Source organism: Macrotis lagotis, chromosome X (genome assembly GCF_037893015.1).
Source record: "Macrotis lagotis isolate mMagLag1 chromosome X, bilby.v1.9.chrom.fasta, whole genome shotgun sequence".
Taxonomy (NCBI): domain Eukaryota; kingdom Metazoa; phylum Chordata; class Mammalia; order Peramelemorphia; family Peramelidae; genus Macrotis; species Macrotis lagotis.
The window spans coordinates 288,041,323-288,068,362 of record NC_133666.1 but is presented as its reverse complement, the minus strand read 5'-3'; the positions used below and the strand labels follow the sequence as shown (position 1 = coordinate 288,068,362).

The window sequence follows — 27,040 nt, the reverse complement described above, 5'->3', positions numbered from 1 at the left end:
AAAGAACCCCCAGGAGCAAGTAAAGACTCAGGAGCCTCCACTTCCAATGAAAGCTGGTCGTCCTCTCTACTCACAGCAATTCACCAAGTATTCAGGCTTCCTGTTGCTGACACTTGCCTTCATTTCTCATATGTTTATATATTTCCTCCTGGCTGTGGTTAAGCAAGACAGAGTTAGTGTTGGTTTATAAAGCTGCATCCCCAACTTATTCTCTCACTCACACAGGCACAAGTTCTCACTGATTTTGGTTGTCTTCTCTCTCTCTCTCTCTCTCTCTCTCTCTCTTTCTCTCTCTCTCTCTCTCTCTCTCCCTCCCTCTCTCTGTCAGTCTTTTTCCTCTCTCTCAAAATGACAATTCTCAGTACAACTATTGGTATCATATTCTTTTTACTTCACTCTTCTTCTGGAGAAAGTGGCTTCGGACCGGATGGTGAGTCATTTTAAATTTTTCTTTAGGATCATGGGGTTCTGAAACCTTTTGGGGGGTTGTTTGGCTCTTTGAGAGTCTTGGGCACACATGGAGATTGATAAGAACCTGGATATGTGCTTCTGATAAGGACTAAAGATTTAGATGAACATTTGAAGACTAGATTATTCTGGGAATCAAGAGCATCGGAGAATGGTATTCATACTGACTATAATTTAATTCCTAAGTATCCAGAAGAAAAGAACTAGCTCTTCTGAAAGTTGATAATATTTCCTTTAAAGAAAGGATAGAGACCTATAACCTCCACAAGCAATAGATTTTAAGAGTTAAGCCCAAGTAAAAAACTTCATGCCATTTGCACCTTTATTCAATAGGACTTTAAGGAACTCCCAAAGTATATATGGACTTGGTGACAAAAACTACAATACTTGAGAAGTCTCCACAAAACCCTGAAGTTTTAAACAGAAGAGATCATAGAATATTGACACATGAAGGGATAGAGTTCAGTCCCTCCATTCTACAATAAACAAAAAAAAGTACAGAAATGTTGGACTGGATGACCTCAGATTCTCCTATCTAAGAAGTACCATACAATTCTCGCTTCTAAAGAAGGGCCAACACAACTAGAATCCAGTTCTCCTCTTTCCCAGGCCATTGCTCTTTCAACTGTAGCCCAGGGCTTGATTTTAAATTCTCTAGAAGATATTAGTTAAGGGGAAAAAACTGAACACTTTCATGAAATCAGCTTACCAGAGATCCTGAATAGATTAATTTTCTTTAACAAGCCATCATTAGTGAGTCTGAATGAGGGGGTGAGTCAGTGCTGTGGTAATCCTAATGCTGGGAAACAATAGATACAGAGAGATATTACCAATCCATAAGAATTTCAGCAAACAAGTAGAAAGAAGGAAGAAAACAGCAGGACTTTGGAGAACTTGTTCATATCAATTCATTCCAGTAAATTAAGTTCTTTTACTTTGATAGTTTGAAACATTTCCCAAGAGATAGAATCAAACCTACTAGCTCTAATGACTCAGCTTAAGATATTTTACATAATGCAACTACTGTATAGGGAAATCACTGACATTTTCTCATCACAGAACAAAAGTCATATAATTTTCATTTTTCCACAGTCTGATACATTATGAATCATTTCAGAGATGCTTATTAGTTCATAGTAAATGCAGTCTTGTACTTTGTACAGAAAATTAATACTGAACATAGAAAAAGCATATTAACATATAGTGTGATCCTAAATGATCTTTTTATGTGATCTTTCTTAAAACTGAGTTGTGACTCAAATGAAAAAAAATGCTGTTTTACTTAGAATATATTTTAACTTCTGTGGAAAGGAGAAAAAATACTATGTATTTCTTAAGAGGACAGTCACCTTACCTCTGAAACATTTTAATTTGGGTATGATCAGATACAAGTCAATAAAGTAATCAGTTCTTAATATACATTTCTTTAGCCCCTGTTACCTTCCAGGAGCTAAATTAAGTTCTAGAGACAAAAAAACTTATATCCTTAAAGAGGCTACAACATACATGAACATAAATGAATAAATATGGAATGTATACAAAATAAGTGCACAGTAATTGTCTAGGAAGTAGCTGGGAGTTGAGCCTGAAGTCAGGAAGACCTGTGTTCAAATTTGATCTCAGACACTTACTACCTATGTGACCTTGGGCAAGACATTTAACCTTTGTTTGCCTTAATTGACTGGAGAAAGAAATGGCAAGCCTCTCCAGTATCTCTGCCAAGAAAACTCCATGGACAATATTGATTGTGCTATGGCATGCAGCTGATAAGTAGATACCAACAACTATCAGATTTGAGAAAAGAGGTAATGTTGGCCTGAACCTGGAAGGAAGCAAAGGGCTTAGCAAGGTCTGAAATTTGGAGATTTTATTTAAATTACCCTCTGAGCATCAAAAACCTTTTCTGCCTCTTTGGATTTTGAAAATTCCAGTAAGATGGTGACACAGAATTTTAAGAAAGATCATTTAAAATGACCATTTAAGGACACAATATATGTTAATATGTTTTTTCTATGTTCAGAATTCATTTTTCTGTACAAAGTACAAGACTGCATTTACCATGAACTAATAAGCATCTCTGTGAAATGATTCATAATGTATCAGACTGTAGAAAAATTTTAACTATATGACTTTTGTCCTGTGATGATGCTATTTGCAAAGAAAAAATGAGAACTTATGGTTCAGGGATGATGTCCTTTTCACCCACTCAGAATTATACAACTATTTCAGATGTACAGTTTCTTCCTCAAAAATAATCCTTTTACATAAAAATACCAAGCATTATCCCCATTTTATAAATGGGTAAATTAAGGTTCAGTGAGGTAGAGAAACATGTCCTTGTGATATTGCTAGTATATGTTAGAACCAAAATGAAAAATTATAAAAGTCAAGAATTTGCTCCTAAAAACAAGCACTTTAATGAAAGGATGATAGACCCTATGTATAATGTAGCTAAATGAACTTGGGCAAATTAAGCTCCTTGGAATATCTTGATAATGCCAGAACTGAGCACATTAGAGAGCAATCTTAAAAATGCTCTGAGTTTGATACCTTTAGAAGGACCTAATCTAATCCATAGTGAGGTAGCTTTTCTTGAAAGACCTGGGTTTAAGTTCTGTCTCTGATGGAGCTATGGAAGCATGGTCATTGTAACTGTATGCCTAAAGTCAGCTCTCAATTCTCTAAGCAACTGTCTAAGATATAAAATAAAGGCAAGTTACTGATCTGCATTAGTGAGGGGAGGAAGTTCCCTCATGCCAATGAAATCGCAGGTCTGAACCACGCTGTGAACACCAATCCTCCCCCCCATAGCCTATCTTCCTTTGTGGATTAATAAGACATGTTATAATTATAATACAAGATAGAACCATAAAGGAGCAGATAGAATGATGAGAAAGAAAATTCTAGGACCAAAAATAAGGAAAGGAGGAAGAGAAAGAGTAACAACAATAACAATAATAACAACAACATCAAAGATAAGGAGGAAGAAGAAAAGTAGAAGAAAAAGAAGGGGGAGGAGGAGTCAGAATAGGAAAAGAGTGAGAGGTGACAGAGTAGAGGGGGAGAAAATCTTTGCTATCTGGGTAAGAAAAATATGAGGAGGGAGCTGATTGATTCTATAAATTCATGAAGTGTAGTTCATGTCAACCTATACCTGTACCTTTGAAACTTGGACAAAGTAAAGGAAGACAAACAAAAGAGAAAGCTGCTTCACATAGTGGTTAATAAATGTAAAGATCTCCTTATTCTAAGATGCATAACAAACATCCAGTAGAAGTAGAATCAAACAACTGTGACAAACTTATGAACCAGAAGCAGTGACAAATAAAGATTTAAGTATGCCTATTTTTAAAATTTGCATCAGGAAGAGGAAGGATACATGTCCCTTGGCCCTCCAATGGAAATTATGGCCCTGAGCTGAATGTTCTATGAATTTTATACAGTGTGATCATTCTTGGTTTCCTAGAGATTGTCTTACATAGAAATTATGTCTTCATGGGACCAAAATAGAATTTTAAATTTGAAAGACAGCTAAAATCAAATCCAACCTATATCCAAATAGGAACTCCCACTAGATGTTTAAAAATATCTAGCCAATGGTAATTCAATCAATGCTTGAAGACTACCAAGGAGGAAGGACCCACCACCTAATGAGAGAGCAAATTCCATTTCTGGATAACCCTAATCATTAGGAAATTTTTCCTGGCATCAAATTTAAATTTGTCTCTTTGTGACTTTCACCTATTACTCTAAGTTCTACATGTTAGGATCAACCAAAATAAGTCTTTTCCCTTCTCAATAAAATTACCTTTCAGATACTTAAAGACAGCTATCATGTCTCCCCAAAGTCTTCTCATTTCTAGGCTAAGAATCTCCTGTTTCTTAAACTGAATTCTCATGTGACATAGACTCAAGGTCTTCCCATTCTAAATCTAGGATATTTTCACCATCCCAGTTTGCCCCCCGAAACAAATTGTCACATCACAATCTGTCAATTCATCTTAGCTTCAACTAAGATCTCAGCAAGTGAGTAGAAAAATTAACTCAATGAGTCAAGAGTCTGGATCTATGAGGATAAGCATAACATACTGCTAGTAGAGTCAGGAAGATTTACCACCACCTCAGAAACTTACTAATTGTATGCCTAAACTGAACTCAGTCTGAATGTAGAAACACATCTAATCATTGCACATCTATTTTTTACTTCTTTCATCCACTCAACAAACCTTTTAAAAGTTTATTAAACAGCTAAGATACACACATATTATACTGGACATAATGCTAAGTGTGTCACCTGGATTGTTTTCTTTGTTATGCAAGTCATCTTACATCTCTGAGATTTTATTTCTCATCTGTGAAATATAGGAGGGTGAACAAGATGATCTATAAATTATCTTGTATCTCTAACTTTATGATCCTATATAAATATCACACATGAGATGCTGTGCTATGAATGGTGGTTGATACATTGATAATTAAAATAATTCCTTCTTTCTAAGACTGATAGCAAGTATAAGTAATTGATGACCTATTCATAAACAAATAGAAAAATAGATATAATAAGTAGAAGACAGCATGTAGTGTGACAGTCTTTTAAATCATGAAACTATTTCTGGGCACATATTAGACCTTTTTTAATTTCATCCCTCTTTCTCCTGGCATTCATTTATGATTATTTTATTGTTTTTTAAAAAAGCTAACTTTACCCTTTGGTTCCCCCTGAAAAGTTTCTTAACAAAAAGTCTACTCCCTTCTGGATGTCCCACATTTCAAATTAACAAAATCCTTCACTTGACTAATAATCTGTGTATTGCTCTCCAGAAGATTTTGGAGATGATGAACAAGATGACTATGAATTCACTTGCTATAGCCAATTGCAAGTCTATGGCCAACAGCACACTCTGACTTGTTTTTTCAATGACACATCACTCAACAGCACCAATTTGGAGCTCAATCTATGGTAAGAAACTATTATGGGCTTTTTGTTTTTGTTTGGGGAGGGGAGGTAAGAGAGATTAAAAAGCCTCTATTAGCATCTCTATGTATAATATTCCTTCTGGAGGGAAAAAAGATTCCTTATATTAATTCCATCTAGTGAATGCCCTTAGAACAATTCCCTTAGAACAATTGTTACTAGATACACACACACACACACACACACACACACACACTTACACACATGTACACATGTAAATTGTGTGGTCATAAATGTGTAGATCCTTAGTTCATCTTCACATTCTCTCCTTGGTAACTCTGTAGCTCCTATTTACTCCTTAGCTTAATATTATAACCTAGATACTAGGGAAAAAATGAGAAAGGGAATGTGTAAAAGGTAAGTAAAGGAAGTAAAAGATGGGTTCTTATATTCATTTAAGAGAGTTTGCTGCCATAGTTAACAAACCATCACGCAGATCATTATAGCTCCAATCCCCTCTGAAATTTTCCCATAACCACCAATTGGAGAACATTCTATTTAGCTTAACAGAGATTTACCTCTTGGAGGACAGATCCACTTATATGCTGTTAAAGTGGGAAGGAATATTTGAAATCATCGAACTTGATTCCATCATTTCTTAGAAAAAGAAAGCAAACAGATGAGTGGTGAAAGGTCACAAGTGTCCAGGGTCACAACACTAGTTGAAGCTGGAGCTAGAACTAGAACCTAGGTTTTTAACAATAGCAAAATTAACAAACAACAATTAATATTTAGATAGTGTTTTAAGGGATTGCAGAGCATTTTATCAATATTATCTCAATGTGTCCTCACAGTAGTCCTAGGCGGTAGGTATTATTGTTATTCCCTCTATTTCAGATGAGGAAACTGGGTCAGAAGTTAAATGATTTGTTCAGAACCACAAAGCTAATAAGTGTCTGAGGTTGGATTTGAACTCTGATCTTCCTGAGTCCAAGTCTAGTGCTCTATTTGTGCCACAGGTTGCATCTAGTCTGTTTTTCTAACTTAGCCAGCTGTATAACTCCTATAATAATGGCAAACTAGCACTATCCCATCCTTGCTGTATATCTAGATGGCCCAGTTATGAATGAAGCCCTAGATTTCTACTATATACGTGGCCATAAGTGGAAGGGAACTCTTTGCCTGTTTTTTTTTCACAAAATATTGAAATATCTTGATCAACTTTAGGAAATTTTTATAAAATCCTTCATATCCTCAAGCAATTACCCCCTTCAGTTCCTCTCTATCAACCCCAAATGTAGAATGAGCAACAGAGATGAAAAATGGAATCTCCATAATTTTGCAAGTCCAAATTAAAGAAGCTCAATCACAAATCCAAGCTGAAATGAATTAAGGGAAAACCATACCAAAACAAATTCAGAAAAGAAAAAACAATTAAGATTCTCTAGATGCTCTTTTGCCATATTGCTTTTCATCCACTGAGGGCTTCAGTGATTGTGTTCCTAATACAGCATCTTGATCATAGTAGGTGCTTAATCAGTATCTGCTTAATTAAATTGAATTTATATACAATCAAAGGTAGAATTGGGATCATATTTCTTGTTAATACTTTAAGAAAAACAGTAAAGGGAACCAAAACAATGTCCCATTTAGCTTGAGGTAAAGCATAAAGAACACAAATTCAAAGACCTGAAGTCTGCTCTGACACTTCCTAGGTATGTGACCTTAAAATGTCTCTTCACCTTTTTCAGCCTCAGTTTGCTGGCCTGAAGAAATGATTTATTCTCATCTCAACAAAGTTGTTGTGAAGATGATATGAGATAGTATAGATGGGAGCTACTCTTAGTTCAGTAGGAAGACAACTTGCTTTATCAAAGTATTTTTGAGTGTCATTAATATGTAAGCTATATATTTATATACAGGTATATGTTATATCATATATTATAAATAAATTTTATTTATGTATATATTATATATAAATATATATGTACCTACAATATAATGCTTATCTGAGGTTTTACTTCAAAGAAGACCATTCTCTACTTCAGAAGTGTAGAAGGTCTTAACTTTTAGCTCTGAAACAAGTCCAAAGAAGTGACATGAAATCCAATGCCTTAGAACTACTCAATCAACTACAATGCAATCTATGATATAGGCAGTCCCAACTTTCTGTTGCACTCACTTTTTTAATTATATCTGTTATTGTTGTTCATTTTCAAAAAGGATCAGTGATATAACTGGGTCTATGATTTCATTGAACAAAGGAAATTCATAGTTAAAAGGCTTTCTCTTCCAAGGAAAATTATCATCTCTGCAATTATTGGCAGGTTAAGTGACTCCCCCAGGATCATATATTTAAGATATGTATGAAGGGAACTTGAACCAAGGTCTTCATGGTTCCAGGGCCAGTTCTCTACCCACTATTCTAAAGCTTCCTTTGTTTCACATCTTACCTCCACACTCATTTAATTCTACCTAAATCAATAGCTCTTCTTCTCGAGGTCTTCATCTGTTTGTCTTCTTTTCATCTTTCATAATACATCTGTCTTATAGGGTTATTTAGAATGTAAAACCAAAATTCAGTATGAATATAAAGTGAGTTATTAGTAGTAGTAGTAGTACATCAGTCCATACTGGAGATGTAGAACACATTCAAGCAAATTAAGTGACTCTTGTGTGAATGTTTAATCAGCTTCTTACACATGCTTCCAAGAATACAGTATTAATATAAAGGAGAGCGGATGTGTTACATTCTAATTTAGAACACAACATACAGTGTAATAGTAATTCATTGCAAAAATGCAAATTCATTTTCAAGAAAATTTGTGAAAAAATTTCTTGGTATGGTGCATGTTAAGTAGTGGTTTGACTCTACTGACTTTTTTTTTAACTTTCCAACTGATGACTTTCAGCACTAGTTATGGGCACATGTGATCAACATTCACTCTACTTGCATTTCAGTGACTTGCTTTGTCAAATATTTACATTTAATTCCATATCATGTTTCCAGTATTTCTATACTATCTGTTTTTGGGGGTACAATGAAGGAATATATGAAAAAAGTATTTATCAAGTACTAGCTTCCAAACATTGTGCTAAATGTTTGTATAGAGATAGAAAAATTAGATAATTCCTGCTATCAAGGAAATGACATTTTAAAGACAACACAAAGGGGAGGGTTCAGCTGCAGGGCAGATGGAAAGACATAGCTCATGGGGGCACAGCAGCAGCAGAACTGATGACAAAGCCCAGGATCCTTTAGGAGGCAAGAGAATTTCATCCTATGGGGTGAGGAGGGGGCATGGCAGGAAACTTGAAGAGACTAGCTGACCACCATTGGGAAGCATGGAATGAGTAAGCCTACAAGTCAGAATCAGGGAAGAATTCTGCAGTCCCTTCAGAAGGAGTGGGGTTGGACATGAGGTCAGTGCCTGTTCAGGAGGAGAAAAATTAACGGAAGCATCGGCAGAAAGGTTAAGATGGGCTCTGAGTGACCTGTGGTGCAGAAAGAAGAGGATGACTCCACTTGGTGCCATCTCTAGTTGGTACCATCTCTAGGAGAACTGGATGAGTTGTGTTAGGGTGTGATCCTACATTGGTGGATAAAAGAATCACATAAAGAATCCACTCAAAGGGAAGTGTGCAGCTGCTCTCTTCCAATACAACATAAGCTTCAAATTTATTACACTGCAAATATTCTTACTTTATTAAACTAGGTTAACATTCAAATGAATTAAAGAGATAAAAATAACCCTGATCCAAGTTAATCCCTTTGGACTAAAAATATTATAAGTATAACTCCAAAGGTCCTTGATAGGTTCTATGAAGACATGACTGCAAATGAAATGTAGGAGAAGTGGGGAAGAGCATCTAGTTCTATAGGAACAACATTATCAAATGTGAGATCATTTCCAAACAGGGAAAAAAGCTTATCCTATAAAAAGTTAAAAATCTTTCTTTCCAGAAGCCTGAGATGATGAAAAAAATCATGAAGAATATCAGGGTGGACTATATTTGGTTGAACCTAGACAGAGTTTCATGGAAATGTGAATAGGGTGACATACTGTGAAAGATTCCAGAAGTTTCAGTAAATTTTATCTGGATATAAAACATAAAAGGATGAATGAATAACATTCACACTGGCCTGGATTCTTGTCCAGGAAGAAGTTTACCACATTGATCATGCCATACCATTTGCCCTTCTACATTGAAGAAGGCATTAGGCATCTCATGCTCCTTTCTCCCACTGCTCCTCCCTCCTCAATGTTGATGAGGTTTGATACTGTTTTAGCTTCCTTCAGAGTAAGATTGCCCTGCTCCTTCCTCTTCAGCAGCCCAGGAAGAGCTGAACTCAAATTCCCCATCCTGTCTCCAGACACTCCTTCCAGAACAGGGAGAAGACAATTTTTCCCTCTCCAAATTACTCTTCCAATTCACAGTCAGGCGCCATGTCAAAAGAATACTATGTGTGAATCATTTGGATGGTAGACTTAGCAAAAGAAGTGTAAATTAAATACTCAAATTCCTAAAAAGTTATCATGCCAGGATAAGGGGATTGATGAGGAATGAAAAACGGGAACCCATAATTTTAAAGTGGGTGTGAAAACAGTATTTCAAAAAGACCTTTGTTAGGATAATTATATGTGAATATGCCCATGCTTGGTCTTTCAGAGCCCCAAGACAGAGAATCATAAAAATCAACATACTTAGCAATTTTTACCTTGAAATTACATAGGATTTTATCATTATTTCCTTGATTTGCATAAATTATATTGCTCAACTATATATATATAGTGTTTTTTTTAATTTGCATTAGGATAATTTTAAATATTTCCCTACAAATAAGAACATTTAATTATTTGTAAGCATGTACTGCAATGATTTGATAGTGGGAGATTTTGTATATGAATGTGTCAAGTTCACCTCAGAATTAATTCCCAGACTTCATCTACCTTATAGGTAGGCAGATATTTCCCTCTTCAGAAGATCCAGGAAGCAATGAATAATATTCCAACTTGATTATACAAAGAATATGAGGAAAAAGAATATATGTAAAATCTTTGTCACACCCCAAACCTAAATCTAACTATTGAAAATAAACACTTTTTTTTGTAAAAGAGAGAGAGTATCCCTGATGTAATCCTCACTTTGTTCCACCCCTTTCTTTATTTCTAATCTAAGGGAGTATCATTTTCCTTTAAAAATAATGTTAAGGAGGGGCAGCTAGGTGGCACACTGGATAAAGCACCGGCCCTGGAGTCAGGAGTACCTGGGTTCAAATCCGGTCTCAAATACTTAATAATTACTTAGCTGTGTGGCCTTGGGCAAGCCACTTAACCCCATTTGCCTTGCAAAAACCTAAAAAATAAAATAAAATAATAATAATAATAATGCTAAGGCCAGCTGGATGGCACAGTGGATAGAGCACCGGCCCTGGAGTCAGGAGTACCTGAGTTCAAATTCAGCCTTAGACACTTAATAATTACCTAGCTGTGTGGCCTTGGGGAAGACATTTAACCCCATTGCCTTGCAAAAAATAAAAAACCTTAACAAAAAAATAAATAAAAATAAAAATAATGCTAGCTTGACAGCCAGGTGGTGCAGTAGATAGAGCACAAGCACTGGAGTTAGGAGGACCTGAGTTCAAATGCAGCCTCAGACACTTAATAATTACCTAGCTGTGTGGCCTTGGGAAAGCCACTTAACCCCATTGCCTTGCAAAAACATCATCATCATCATCATCATCATCATCATCATCATCATCATCATAATATGATAATAATGCTATCCTTTCTTCCTCTTGGTGTGGGTGGGGAACTATTGGTAAAGAATAGATTGCTAGGGGGCGGCTAGGTGGCACACTGGATAAAGCACCGTCCCTGGAGTCAGGAGCACCTGGGTTCAAATCCGGTCTCAGACATTTAATAATTACCTAGCTGTGTGGCCTTGGACAAGCCTCTTAACCCCATTTGCCTTGCAAAAACCTAAAAAAAACAAAAAAACAACAAGAATAGATTGCTAGGCAATCACTGTGTCACTTGGTTGTATTTAATTATTTTCTTTATAAAAGATGTTTCTGTAAGGGTGGAGGTTTTCATCAAAAAAGTCATATTAAAAATCATGAATAAAATATTTTATTGCCAAAAAAGCCTAACATTCTATGGAGAGTGATCACATTACATTTAAAAAGGAATTAGTAGTCATTTGTGGGCACCAGACCTGCCCTTGGTTTGCCCTGGCCAGAATTGCCTGTCACAATTATTTGTCTGGGTTTATATTCAAACCTATGGAGTAGACGAGGAGAATACAACCTCTCCTTTAGTTTTCGAATAGCTAGATCCTGGCAGAGTGGAAGGTGCCATAGCTCTACTGATCATTATTGTTGTAATGAATTCTTGAGTTTATACCGGCTCTCTATCTTATTCCATAGTGGTGCATTTATGTCCAATAAATGTGAGATGATGACAAAAAGGGAAACGGATTATTTTATGAAATCAAGATCTTTTTCACTTATTAAGTCTTCTACTATGTGTGTGATGCTTGGGGAAAAAAACTTGAATTGCAAAGCACTGACGATAACTAAAATAGGTAAGCTCTTTCACAGTGGGGAAGGGGCAAGACTGTAACTGGTTAAATTTCTGGAAATATTCTCTGTCATGATGAAGAATCCCTTTAAAATGTGCCTAAACTCACTAATTGTGAAAGTAATTTACATCAAGAGTTCAGATTTTTGATGAAGCCCTGAGAAGGTGATGATAGAGGTTGATCATATATATATATATATATGTATATATATATATACATATATATATATAATTATATAACTAGTTGATTATTGATTTAATCTGTGTGTTGACAAAGCCAAATAATAATAAATTACATTTAATTCATGCTTTAATTTGGCCTAATGGAAAGAAAGGTGGCTCTGGAGTCAGGGAAACTATTTAAATATCTGCCTTGTTCACTAACTATTTTGTGATACAATTCACCAGGCATTTGTCAACATATACTAAGCCTGTACTAGACCCTGGAAAAAGAAAAATCTAAAATCTAAAAATCCCTGCCTTCAAAGAGCTAACTTTCCACTAAGAAAAAAAAACTTCTCCCTGAAATTCTTCCCTAGTCCCCTCAGCTGAGAATGATCTCTCCTCCTTAAATATTCTTGGACAGTTTGGATCACTGCATCTTTATATTAGTGAGTGTGTGTGTGTGTGTGTGTGTGTGTGTGTGTGTGATGTGTGTATGTCTGTGTGCGTGTATGTCTATATGTCTGTGGGGGGGTGTATAAAATGTCCTTCTAAGTAGAATGCCTTGAGATTCAGAACAGTGCTATTTTTATTTTTGAGTTCTCAGCAGCCCAACTCAGTTAAGCAATTCATATTTGTTGAATTTAGTTTAGTTGAATTCATAGAAATGTTTAAGATCAGAATAATGAACTGGATTCTGTGGGCAAGGGTAGTCATTAAAAGGAAGGAAGGGGAGAAGAAGGGAGAAGCCCCTTGATGGATGAACTTAGGTCCTGAGACTTTTAGGGAAAAGCAGGCTTCAATTGGGTCTTGAAGGAAAAGGAGAATTTGGATTGAAAAATGGAGGGGCTACTAGCAATGAAATCAGGAGAAAAGACTATAACTTACTCTTTTTTGTTTTTGTCTGCATCTCACTCCTTGCTTTTCTTTTCTGATTACTATTAATTTGTCATATGAGTAGTGTTTTAGTAGAGATCAATTGTTTCAAAAACTGTGGTAGTTATTTGCATATGATATAATAGCTTTCCTCACACAATCACAGCAGAACTGATTCTAATGAACCTTCAAAGCTGGAGAGAAGTAAACTCAGTCATTATAGAAGATAAGTTTGTGCTTAATTGCTTTTCTATCTACCTCTAGGCTTGGTCAGATGCCAAACCTTCCCTAGATCCTATCTCTGTTTGAGATCAGTCCTGTAAACAGGTCACCCACCCAACAGCAACCACACCTTTGAGTAGAGTGAGTGGGCAACCTCTGGGCTGAAGCAGAAGAGGGAACCCTGCAAAAGGTCTTCAGAAACCCTGATCTCTCCTGCTCAGCTACCAGGCTTGGAAGACTCTTAGAGATGCTTTCTATCCTACTGACACTTTGTGTGACTCTTTTATGATCTTGATGGATGCCCATCACCCATCTCTACCCTTCCCTCTCTTTCAGACTCAGTTCAGGTATTACCTTCCCCTTGGGGGGAGTGATATTTGGTTTCATATATAAGTTCCTTGGAAACAGAAACCAATCTTTTTTCATCATTATATCCCCATTGATTCAAACATAGCAGCTTCTCATTTGGTCACTAAGTTATTTATCCAAATGATTTGAAATATCATATTCAGATGAGGAGTCAGGGACCTAAGAAGGAAGTTTAGTACCTGGGAATAGCTGGCCTTAGAATAAAGACATGCAATCTGGTGCAGTCCAAATCTTGACTGAGTGAGTAGCATAGAAGCTGACCTCAAGCTAAGATACTGTCCCCAGTCCATGGTCTGTAGTTTATGGAAGAATAGGACGGAAAAAAGAAAACAGATCATTCCATATATGTTATTTCACTTTTCTGGGAGGAAAAATGTGAGGTCTCCGATGGCTTCCTATTTTAAACTAACTCTTCATGCTAACAAGATGTTAAGCACTGTTATTGTTGTTTTCCTTTTTGAAGATTGCAACTGCTTTTGGTATCCTCTAAGAACAAAGCCCAGGGTCTAAGATTTGGCACTTCTGCCCTAGCTATAGCTCTTGGAGGGCATGAAACATGGTAGCTATAAGTGACTGAGCCAGGGTCCCACAGCAATAGCAACAGAACAAGAACTCTAGGTCAGACATCCACACCACACCACTCTGCTTCCTATGCCATGCAAACATGGGCATTGAGAGTGCATCAGTATTGAAGAACCTGATTCCAGCTGCCCCATTATTGAAACTGAGATGGTTTGCTGTCCCTTTGAGACCAGGTAGGGGAAGGTAGGAAGGGGGCATGTATATCAAATTGTATATCAAATATGTGCCAGGTAAAAGTCATTAAACAATTTACAAATATGATCTCATTTGATCCTCACAGTAACCCTGAGAGATAGGCAGGGATTAAAATAGGCCAAGAAATCTAGTGGGGTTCAGAGAAAGAGGAGCTCTAGAGAAAGGAACTGCCTTTTTTGTGTATTCTTCCTAGCTCCCCATGTACTGACTTTTTTTGGTTATCATTTCTAGTGAAGCCTCAAGCTCCTTTTGACATAAATATCACCTACCGCAAGGAAGCAAATGATTTTGAGCTAAAATTCAATACAACCCAATTATGGAATGAATATTTAAAAGAGTTAATGCATGATATAGCCTATCACCAAGAAAAGAGTGAAAGCAATTGGATGGTAAGTGGATGAACAGCATTTTTGAAAGACTTCTAAATATCCAAGATGTGTGGCAAACATGAAAGATCTCCTATTTTTCCTCCTCTCCTTGCTGTACTTTAACCTCAGCACAACAAATAGACAGAATTACTACATGGTAGATATCAGGGCCAGGTCAGTTCTTAACATAAAAGTCTACTGTTTAGCTATTGCCTTGCAAAAATTAAAAACAAATGTCTACTGTTTCCTTCTCTTATCTATAGAGACAAAGGAAGGTTTTCAACACACTATGGAGGAGTCTCTGATACCAAGCGGAGAGAAGTTGGCCTATGGCTTTCTCTCAAATTTAAGTTCTCTTCTATTGTATGGCTTTAGGATATACAGTTATGGTTATGACTTCCTTTAAACAAGGTAAATGTTGAATGAGACTTTCCCATGATCAGGATCCACTGGTGAGGTTTAGTAGCACAGAAAAAATCAACCAGCACCTCTCCCTCTGTTGTTTTTAGTCATTTTGGACTCTTCGTGACCCCATTTGGGGTTTTCTTGACAAAGATACTGTAGTGATTCATTGCCTTCTCCAGCTCATTTTAACAGATAAAGAAACTGAGGCAAATAAGGTTAAAGGAACTGCCCATTCCATTGAACTAAGTGTCTGGGGGGAGATTTGAACCCATGAAAATATCTTCCTAATTCCAATCTCAAACTACCTAGCTCTCCCTCTAGTCTGTAACTGATACCATCTTTCTCCTCCAACCTGAGGAGTTGAAAGATTCTTTTAAGTACGACAGAGAAACAAACAGATCTCCTGCTCCTGCTCCCTGAAAATAACTTATCTCCCTTTCAAAAGGCTTCCATTATTCTATAATTACAGGGGGAAAATAAATATTTCTGGGTTTGCAGGGAATTGCTTTCAATTGAACTCAAAGGGTTCATTAACGAAGTTAATGAAGTTACAAAGGTCTGTGGCTCAAAGTGGCTCCTCCTAGCCAAATCTCATATTATAAACCCAGTTCATTCTCTCCTTCCTGATTGTTCTTCTCTTTAGTTTTTGTCCAAAAATTAGAGACTCTGCTACCACAGACTAAATATTGTGCCACTTTTAGATCTCTAATTAATAAACTGGTTTTAGCAAAGCTGTCAGTGTCTTAGCCCTTCCATTCTCTACAGCTCTCAACTTTAGGAAAGATTTATGTCCATATTCTTATATTTTCCCCCACCCCACCCCCAAATCAATTCTCTTTTTCCTGGTCCCTTCCTGATCTTTGTCCCTTGAGTCTTGCAGGAGAAAGCCACTTCTGTCTCTAGCCTCCAAAAAAATTCTCCTCTTGCGTTTCAGGCTTGTCTATCTATACCTTCCTTTATCTAATATTCACTTCCCCTCATAGATCATCCACTTCAAACTAAACTTCCATAACTCTAACTGCTTAACCCTGACTTACCTATTTCTGAATCAAGTAGAGACTCTCCTGCCTCCATTTTCTCATTCTTCAAAATGTATTACTTCATTCCATATAAATACCACCTTTTTGTTTTATCAAGAAATGTTCCTTTTGTTTGGCATTTTAGTTCAGAATATATTTCAATATCTTAAAATTTTTACTTGTGTTCTCTGCTGGCCCTACCACCACATACCTGATTCTGGACTTCAATATAACTAATTTTGAGCATCAGTAGTAGATATGTCCTGGGCACAGTCAATAATGACCACTTTTCCCCTGCCCTCCCTTTCCCAGAATTGACCCATCCCCAACTCCCAGCCCCAGGCCTTCTCTTGAGAAATGACTTTTGAGATTCTTCATTGCACAATTATTTTAGAGAAAGATTAGAGAAATACAGTACATAATAGAAATTGTATCCACTCAAACAATAAGCAAGGCAAACCCTATCACTACAAAAAAACAAGAAATAGTCCCTGAATATTTCCACTAAGTCATAGCCTCTCGGGCTATGACTTAATACCTCTCAGGTATCTTTATTCTGGAAAAAATGATATTGCTTCTCCCTTCCAAGCCAAGATCATCCCTCTATCAGTTTTGCATCCTCACCATCAACAGCAGCCAGGTCCATGGTTTTCTGGGGAGAGGTTCCTTTATGTTTATATATGTAATAACCTAACTTTGACTATCTTCCATTTTCCTCAGCCTTCTCTTCTTTAGTACAGACAGTAAGTGATGTGATGGATAAAATGGATATCCACTTTTCCTTTTCACCTGGCCAAAGCTAAATATGAATAGAGTAGATGAACAACTATATAATGTGATGTGAGGAGTTTGCTCCACCTGACCAGTATGACTTGCTAAAAGTTAGAGACCTCCTAAGAAGTTGATCTTCAAATGATAAATACATAAGATTACAACTTGACTGAATTAAATTTGACTTCTAATACTTTGTTAAAGTTGATTGTAACCTCCTATTTCTTCATCATGAACACGAGTAATAAAAATTATATCCTTTACTCTTTAGCATTTAAGCTCACCCTATAATCGTGTAACACTTCTGGAGAGAAAACTACAACCAAATTCAACATATGAGGTTAAAATACGATCACTTCCCAGTGGAAAATATTTTAAAGGGTCCTGGAGTGATTGGAGCTCCACTGTCTATTTCAGGACACCATTGAGACCCAAAGCAGGTATGCGATGACTGTGTTCTATGTGTCTATCTGTAGCCTATCTTTTGGAAGGAAAGGAAGGAAAGAAGGAAGGAAGGAAGGAAGGAAGGAAGGAAGGAAGGAAGGAAGGAAGGAAGGAAGGAAGGAAGGAAGGGAGGGAGGGAGGGAGGGAGGGAGGGAGGAAGGAAGGAAGGAAGGAAAGAGATAAAGAGGGAAGAAAAAGGGGAAGAGAAGAAGGGAAAGGGACAGGAGAGGAAAAAGAGGGAGGGTAAAAAGGAAGGAAAGGAGGGAGAGAGAAACAAATGAAAGGCAGAAGAGGGAAGAAGGAAGCATTTGTTAAGAATCTGCTATGTGCCTGGCTCTAGGAGGCGGTGTTATTAACAGACTCATTTTATAGTTAAGGAAACCAAGGCAAACAGAAGTTAAACTTGCCCAGGGGTCATACAGTTAGTTTGTCTGAGGTCATATTTGAACTTAGGTCTTCCTGGCTTTAAGTCCTGTGCTCTGTTCACTATGTTATCTAACTACTATTTTAATAATAGCTAGAAGTTATGTAGCATCTACTATGTACACTCACAGCACCTTACATAGATACTCAATAATCATATATCGGTTGAGAGACCCAGATGGCATAGTGGGTTAGAGCACTGGACTTGTAGTAATAAAGTTCAAATCCTGCTCCAGACATTTATTAGTTGTGTGAACCCTGGACAAGTCATTTAACCTGCCTCAGCTTCCTCATCTGTAAAATGAGAATAATAGCACCTACCTCATAAGACTGTTATAAGAATAAAATAAGATAACCTGTAAAACTATATAAATGCTGGCTAGAATTTACAGACAGAATGTTAGTTAGAAGCAATAAATAGAGAGATGATATATAGATATAGAGAAACAATTGATAAATAATACAGATATAGTTAGAATTGATAGGTGATATAGAAAAATGATAGATATATAGTGAGTGATGATATAGAAAGATGAGAGAGGGAGAGAGAGAGAGAGAGAGAGAGAGAGAGAGAGAGAGAGAGAGAGAGAGAGATATGGATGGATAGATAGATGGAAAGAACATTGAATTGCAGTAGGAAGAAAAAGAAGAGGAGGAAAGAGACAAATGACCTCCCCTGTCCTGGGCATTCCATTTTCCAGGTGCTATATATATTAATCTGTTTTTTCTTATAACTTCTCTAGTAGAAGTAGCTAAAATCTAAAGAAAACATCAAAAAAAAAAATAAAGCCTGCAGACCAAAGTTAGCCAACTCTTGAAAATTTTAAACCTCTAAAAGTCACTTAGTAGTTGTATAACAGGAGCATGTGTCCATTTCACAGAATCCTAAAAGGAACAGAGTCCTAGTGTTAGGTAGAAATGAGGAGTAACTGACTCTATTGTCCTGTGGATGATGGGAGTTAACAATAGCTCTGATTTGACCTTCCTTTTCCCACTTTCCAGTTGCCATGCTAGCAACTTGCCCTCTCTAGATTTCCTCAGTTCACCAGTAATCTCAGTGATTTTATTAAATAATCCTCCTCATGTCAACTTCTTAGAATCCTTAGCAGCCTTTAAGGTTCATTTCATGGACTATCTCCTAGGAGGAACCTTTCCTGATTTTCCACTCCATTAGCCATCTCTCCTTTCTCAATCACCAGTGGATAGAATTATCAAACAATCAATGAGCATTTATTAAGCACTCACTTTGTACCTAGAAAATGATAAGCATAAGAAATGCAAAAGAAAAGCAAAAAGGGGGAAAAAAGGGAAAATGAAAAAGAAAAGAAAGAAAAGAAAAAGAAATCCTACCCTGATGGAGCTCATTTGCTACTGGGAGTGACAACAAGTATTAATTATTTTGCCTATCAAATCGCCCCAGTAGAATGTAAACTACTTGAGGACAAACACAATGATTCATATTGTCTTTGTATCCCCAGTGGCTAGAATAGTGCCTCGTATGTAGGAGGTACTTAAAAATACTTATTGAATTAGAATGGATTGCTCAGACTTTCTGAATTTTTTTATAATCAGCCCACAGATTGTCCTCACCCCTGGGAAGTTTCTTTGCTTATTACATATTGGGGGTAAGATGGGAAATGTCTTTCATGATTGATCTTATTCGATATTGCAAGTTATAGTAATTTCATCACTGAAATTTAATGCTATTTGGTGAAGCAATAGCTCCCCACAAAATTCAGAAAATCATTTTATCTTGGGACTATGGGTACATAGTTTAACATGTTTGTTTAAAGAAATATATTATAATTCATTAATCTGCAAATCCATCCTAAACATAAAATAATATAACATAATCAATATTTATAGCATAATTATAATATTAATCTTCATCATCATAATTAGGATGATTATTATTGTGATGATGACAATGCTGATAATATTGAGGTGATGATAATGATCATTATGGTGATAGCAATGTTGGTGATAATTATAATAATGATAATAATGATGATGATATGATGTTGATGATGATGATAATTTTGATGATGTTGGTGATATTAATGATGATGATAATGAAAAAGATAGTAATAGTGGTAGTGATGATAATGTCTTGGATATACTTATTTTTTAGTGCAGTTTCCAAAACATGGTATCTATGAAGACACTGTTATGCTACTTCTCAAAGTCACATTCAACTATACTTGACTTTTTTCTTTTATTACTGTCCCTCTCTCTATTCCTCTATTGGATGAATTTTTGCTTTTGAAAGGCAATGGGGTTAAGTGACTTGCCCAAGGTCACATAGGTGATTATTAAGTATCTGAGGTCAGATTTGAACTCAAGTTCTCCTGACTCCAGGGCCGGTGCTCTATCCACTGTGCCATCTAGCTGCCCAGGTGAATTTTTAAGAATGAAAAACAAGGTTAGGCTTGCATAACAAAATATTCCCACATTGGCCATATTTACATTGTGTCTCTGTGTCTGTCCCTATCTGTCTCTGTATCTCTGTGACTCTGTCTCTGTCTATCTGGCAAATTTTTTTCTGTTTCACCTTCAGTATTCTGGATACAGAGACAGATACAGATAAAATAATAACCTTTTTCTTGCTTTCTAGAGAAGCTGAATTTTGTCATGCTCGTCATCATCATCATTCTGAGCTTCTTCTTTGGGATCCTGGTGTTTGCAATTTGTTTGGCATGGGAAAAGAGGTGATATCTTTTGCTCTTTCAGAGAGATTGAATTAGGGCATCGTAGCAATTGAGAAGTCAGGGCAGCTAAGTGGCACAGTGGATAGAGCACCGGCCCTGGAGTCAGGAGGACCTGAGTTCAAATCTGACCTCACACACTTAATACTTACTTAACTGGGTGACCTTGGGCAAATCACTTAACCCCACTGTCTTGCAAAAGTCAAAAAGAAAGAAAGAAAAAGAGAGAAAGAAAAGCCAACTGTTTCTATTTATTCTCAAGTCCAGTGATATTTTTCTGGTTAATGAATCAAGAACTATAAAGCACCCTGGAGTTTCTCCTTTTTACAAAGAAGGAAATCAAGAGGTCAAATAGGATAAGAAAGTCACGGAGGTAGATTTAAACTTCTAACTCCAAATCCAGCAAATTTTCAATCAAAGTAGCCTGTCTCTCCTCAGTCATTTCTTAGGAAGTCAAAAATAGTAAATAAAGCATAGGATGAATCTAAGAAAAATGAATACTTAATGTTATCTCCTTAACAATTATTTCTGGGTGATCCCAATTATATGGGTCATTTGGATTCCCTGTCTGCATGAAAAATATCATGTTGTTGATCTTTGCTCCTTCACTGTGTCCCTTTTGCAATGGTCAGTTTACTGTTTCCTTTCTGCAAATTCAGCCCTAGTGAATTTGGCACCACCATAGGATGATAAAATTGAGATCATTTGGTCAGTTAGTCTTCATTTAGTAAGCATTTATTATCTGCCAGACATTTTGCTAAGTTCTGGAAATATAAATACAAGCACAAAGACAGCTCCAACTTTCATGAAGCTTATATACTAATGGGGGAAGATATATAAGAAGAAGATGAAAAGGCAGAAAAAGATAGAGGAAGAAATAGCTCTGAGGGATTGTGGTAGAGAAATTAAGTGGGTCCTGAAGAGAAATGATGGTATGGCTGGTCTGGACAATTGTCTTTAGGTGGAGGGTCTGGGAGGAGAAGCCTGCAGGGTTGGAGCACACTTCCAGGGTGAGAGGTCAAGTCCAACAAGGTTCAGAGGTTTCTAAACCATGTTGGAGAAAAGAGTGGAGCCTGTAGAGTATATCATCAAAATCATTATTTTTCTGAAGATAAAACTGAGGCCAAAGGAAATGAAGACTTGTACCTAATTCCACAAATCTCGGAGACCCCAAATCTCTTACTTTTATTGATTTGGTCCAGATCTGGAATTTTATCAATGTAGGGAAATCCCAAGTAGAGACTTCTTCCAATTCTCCAATTCTGAATCCAATTCTGATTTTATCTTAGAGGGTTGTCTCGGAGGTAATTTTGTGATACAGTGAAGAGAGCTCTAATCTTAGAGTCAAGAAGATCTGAGTTTAAATACAACTTGAAACATTTATTTGTTGTGTGACCCTGGAAAAATCACTTTACTTCTGGTTGTCTCAGTTTCCTCATCTGAAATGTGGGATCAATAACTCTTACCTCCCAAAGTTATTGTGAAGATAAAAGGATATATTTGTAAAACACTATGTAAACCTTAACACTAGATAAATATTAGTTGTTATTATTATTATTATTATTATTATTATTATTATTAGGTAGTTTACTATGGTCTATTGATGTTTCAGATCTGATTCCAAAACTGGCTATCTATCCACTATACCTCTTATGAATTTTGATTCAATAGGAAATACAGCTGCTACACCATATTGCATCTACTGCATCTTTAATACAAACATTTTGTTATTCCAGAATTAAACCTATTTTATGGCCCAACCTCCCGGACCACAAGACAACTCTGGAACAGCTGTGTAAGAAACCACAAAAGGTTAGAATCTTTCTGAAATTTTTAGGACATTGGACAGGTAGAACAGAGCATCCCAAGGGAAGGATTATAGGGTAATGGGAAGAAGAGTATGAGGTCTTGGCCCTTTTCTGACCACTCCCTAACGACTGGAAAGATGCTACCAACAAGTTTTGGGGGAAGATCATAAGATGCTAGTCTCATTCTCTTATCCCTGGATTTCTCAGGCCTCTAGAGCATGACCATAGCATGAATAAATACAGGACCTAAAAGAGCTATAGCACCTCCAAAGACCTCACTATCAGAGAGAGAGAGAGAGAGAGACCAGGGGAACACTGGGCTTCCCAGAGAGTTAGTTTGGAAAAGGGAACAAAAAAAATCACTGTCCAGAGTTTATAACTTTCTGAAGGCTTGCATCCTAAAAACACTATACCTTATCATTTGCTGAGGGGCATTTCTTATATAGAGAGAAAATAGATCCTGATCCACTTTCAGAAAGAATGACTTTCAGGACCTCTTAGTTAGCATATTCTAGTTCAATGTCTGAACCTATTACTTCTTTTCATTTCCAGAATTTGAACAGCAGTTTCAATCCAGAAAGTTTCCTGGACTATCCAATTCATAAAGTGGATGGAATTCAAGCTAAAGAAGAGGTGGAAGGTTTTTTGCAAGTTCCACTCCCCACAGAGAAGATTGGACTCAGCCCTGACTGGCCATCTGAGACTAGCATTATTCCACCAGTAGTTTATGGAGGAAACTCAGCCCCAACTTGTCTGTGTGGTAACTTCAATACATGTGATCTTTCAAGGGTCATGACCTCAAAGTCACCTAATCATCTGGAGAATTGCAAAAATGAAGCTCATTTCTGTGGGGGTCTACTCCTTAGCTCTGACTCCAGAAACAGTACCTTACCATTCCCTTTTCCACTCAGACTAGGAGTCTTGGCTCCTAATCCAGCTGCCCAAGGACAATCCATCAATACAAACCTGAGATTAAATCAAGAAGAAGCTTATGTCACTATGTCCAGCTTCTATCAAAACAAGTGAGTCTCAAAAGATTCTTGATTTGGAGCTTCATGGTCAACAAAGACAACAAAGGGAGTTGTTTTGAGATCCTATTTTCCAATATGAATCTAGTCTTTGATAATAAGACAAGATAAAAAGAAAGAAAAAATAACTTTTCTATTTGTAATGCTTCTATGTATACCAAATTTGGAACACCTCATTGACCATTCCATCATTAAGTAATGTTTCCTTCTAACAAGACTAGAAGGTCTTTACTATGATTGTTATTGGTTTCAAAACCACATTATCAAGCTATTCAATTCTTTAAAAATGGAAGAGGAAGAAAAAAAGAGGAAAGGGAGAGGGGAGCATGAAATGGAAGATGGGAAGGAAGGAAAAGAAGAAGGAAGGAATGAAGAAAATGAGAGACAAATGATGGATGAGGCCCACAAATATAAACCAAGAATACCTCTCATAATCAGAAGCTGGCAAAGTTGGCATAGAAATGGAGACTGTCAAAGAGATTGTACCATTCTGACTTTTCTCCCAACTACTCTGAACACACAATTTGGCAGTTTACCATTTAACCACAGATAGCTTCTGACAGTGGAGTCCACACTCAAACCAGACATTCTATAGCCGGAGAATATACTCTAGTCCTAATAAAGGAGAGAAACAGGTTTTTTTCTGGTTCTCAAGAATCCTGTCTGTAGAGTCCAAAGATAGAAAAATACAAATGTCTTTGGAGATTGAAACACAGAGTCACCAAATTGTAGCTCTGAAAGGTTCCTTAACAATCATCTGGGTCAAATTTTTCACCCACTTCTCTACAGTTTGAGGGGACAAAACAAAATCTTTTCTATTTTCCTATAATAGTCCTCAACTTGAAATAGATTAATGGTAGAAAAATAATGATTTCTGAATTACCAAGAGTATGGAGTTCACTTTAACCTCCCATTATCAAATCACTACCATTTTAGCTATTAATGGTTCTTGGAAGAAATCTCATTGCTAAGCCTGGATGTTAGAACATTTCAGTACACAGAGGAGATAAACCTACATGTCAGCATTAGTGAGTCATCAGTCTGCGTTTATCCACAAATTATTCTGACCTTCCACAAAATTAGGAAATGAACAAATGCTTCAAGGAGCATGCTATATTTATTGATAGTTTATAAATTCTGGCCATGTTAGGGATATATTCATTGGATTTCATTGGGACTCACAATTTGAGGACACCTTAGAAACATGTTTGCTTTTACCTCTTGTTTCCTCTTAGGTTAGTCAAAATTAAAGCATATGAAACAAGTTACAAGCATAGAAGGAATATCACAGATATAGGAATTAGTCCTATTCTCAAGGACTGAGATTAGAGCAGCTAGCTATTGCAGATCTCCATTTGCTGCTATCCCTTGTCTCTCTCCTCTTAGGACCATCCTTTAATATAAAGCAGAGAGGTTTAAAAAGGAGAGGTGGAACTAGGGAATTAATATTGTATCATAGATCTAGGGCATCCTCTCCCCTAGCTAGTTTAGTGTCATGAAGATGATATTACTATTTTACATTGCTGTCTTGCTTTGTACAACAATCTATTATTTCAGTTGGTCTTAACAATTCTATGAGATTGGTATTATTATTCCCATTTGAGAGGTGCAAAAAACAAGACACAAAGAAGATAAGTAATATTGTCAAAATCCCACAAATTGATAGTAGAGTCAGTCCAAGACCCCAGGAATAAGGGTTTCTTTTATATAAGTAATGCATTGGAGCCGAGAAGAAATGCACTATTTTCTGGGCTGAACACTGCACCAAAAAACTTCTAAGCTATCCTCTCTCTCTCTCTAACATTTCATAATTCTATTATTTCATAGAATATATTATCATTGAAAATGTTGAGCTCAAGTGAAAATAAACACATTTGAGAGTGGACATATGCCTGTAGTTCTTACTGCTGGAAAGGTAGATCCTTGAGATTGGGAGTTCTGAGTTACAGTAAAAAAGCCAACTGGATTCTGTCCTGTCTGTAACCAATATGGTGAGTCCTTCATGAGTCACCAGGCTGCCTAAAGAGGACCCAGGTTTGAGATGAGTGGGTCTAGGCTTCTATGGAAAGAAAAGAGAGGGGATGGAAGAAAAAATAAAGAAAAAAACCACATTTATTATAAAAAATATGATCATTACATGTATACTTGCTGCTAATGCTTGATGCATACTCCGACTTGCACTATACAGCATTTAAACATAAAGAGTCTCTTTCCCTGTTGAAGCCAAGTGTCTCACCAAGCTTTAACAGACTTTTAAAAAGAAGGAAGTCTTCAGAACACATTTGAACAGTCACTTCTCTAACCAGATGGATCTGCACTGAGCATGACTAGTAAAGAGATTTACAAAGCATCGGACTGATATTGGTCATGGTTAAGCTTTATAAGAAAGAAGGGAATGAGCCTTAACTTAGTTTGTTTTTGGTGGGAAAGGAATGAATTATTACTGATTTTTCGCTGCCTGATCCCTTGTCCATTGTTCCTGTTTGGTTTCCATGTGGGGATCTTCTTCCATGGATGAATGGACATGAACTTGATATTACATAAGATTGGAAGTTTCCTGTACCAATATGACAAGGGACAGAATGACTTGGAGCTAATCATTTGGTGATGAATGATAGTCCAAAGAAAGGTTTTGAAATTATTACATATCAAATAAAACTGTTATAAACCCAGTGGATTTACAAACAGTTATTGGTTTTAAAAAAAAGCCTTATAGTTCACTACTTCAAAGGTCATGGCTTGGACTCATGTTTTCCATATGTATATACATTTTGCAGAGCTGCTAAGTATCCAAATAAACAACCAATATATGTTACTATGGTTTATTTAATTAAATGATATAAAATTAAATTGTTACTTTATGTGTTCTCTATTAGCATCAGTAATTAAGACCTCCTTGGAATAGACTATTACTATAACCATTCTCTATCACTGGCCTAGGATCCTGAAAACTATTACCCCTTATAAGCTTGGGTTTTCAGGCTAACATATACTCTTTTTTTTACCATATGTATGTGTCCAAAAATTTGAGTTCTTATCAAAAGGGAGAGGTAATATCTGAGCTCTGACTATATCATCTGAATGCTTCTCTTGAGCATGGAAAAAATTCTAGGCTATGGCTGGGCACTTTTATTTTTCTAAGTAAATAAGTTGTTAAATAGCACTCCTGAATATTAGCTTCACTAGTTACTAATGATAACACAAAATATTGGCTAGTGCTACTTATCTCATTAAGACACAAATCTGAGTTATTGTAGCCTATGTTAGCTGAATACAAAATGGCAATGTAAAGAATGTCACAGAAGAACAAGTCTTGCTAAGCTGATAAAGTTTTGAGTATGGGAACATTGATAGACCATATATTTTTTTTAATGCAAAGATATATACATCTATCCTGTCTTTTCCTCTGGGATTGCCCTACAAATGCTGATTCCCCCCAGTGAAGTTCCACCTGCATGTAGTTTCTGCCTTTGCTCCTGAAACTTCTTGGGAATATAACATTCAGCCTACATACCTAGAACCTTTGTTTTGCCCCTGTGTCAGCCCCAATTCAGCCCCACTACCTGTAATTTCCTCCCTCCTGAGCTTCCCAAAGTGTCCCATATCAGCCCCATCCAGACCTCAGGCCTCTGCTCTCCCACCTTCTTCCCCTTCTTGTCATCTCAAGACCTTCTGCAATGCTCTGAATACCTTTCC

At 36.6% G+C, this 27,040-nt stretch overlaps 1 protein-coding gene across 2 annotated transcripts; it reads left to right on the top strand.

Annotated features, from left to right (window-relative positions):
- Positions 1 to 27,040, top strand: IL7R (interleukin 7 receptor). Of its 2 annotated transcripts, none has more exons than XM_074208270.1 (8): positions 1 to 430; positions 5,293 to 5,428; positions 11,814 to 11,971; positions 14,605 to 14,762; positions 17,208 to 17,376; positions 20,418 to 20,511; positions 22,245 to 22,320; positions 22,869 to 27,040. In XM_074208270.1, the coding sequence occupies exons 1-8, from the start codon at positions 349 to 351 to the stop codon at positions 23,340 to 23,342; spliced, it is 1,347 nt and encodes a 448-aa protein (XP_074064371.1). In that variant the 5' UTR covers positions 1 to 348; the 3' UTR covers positions 23,343 to 27,040. The 2 variants fall into 2 exon arrangements, with proteins under 2 accessions (XP_074064371.1, XP_074064369.1); XM_074208268.1 differs by having other exon boundaries at positions 3 to 430; positions 5,290 to 5,428.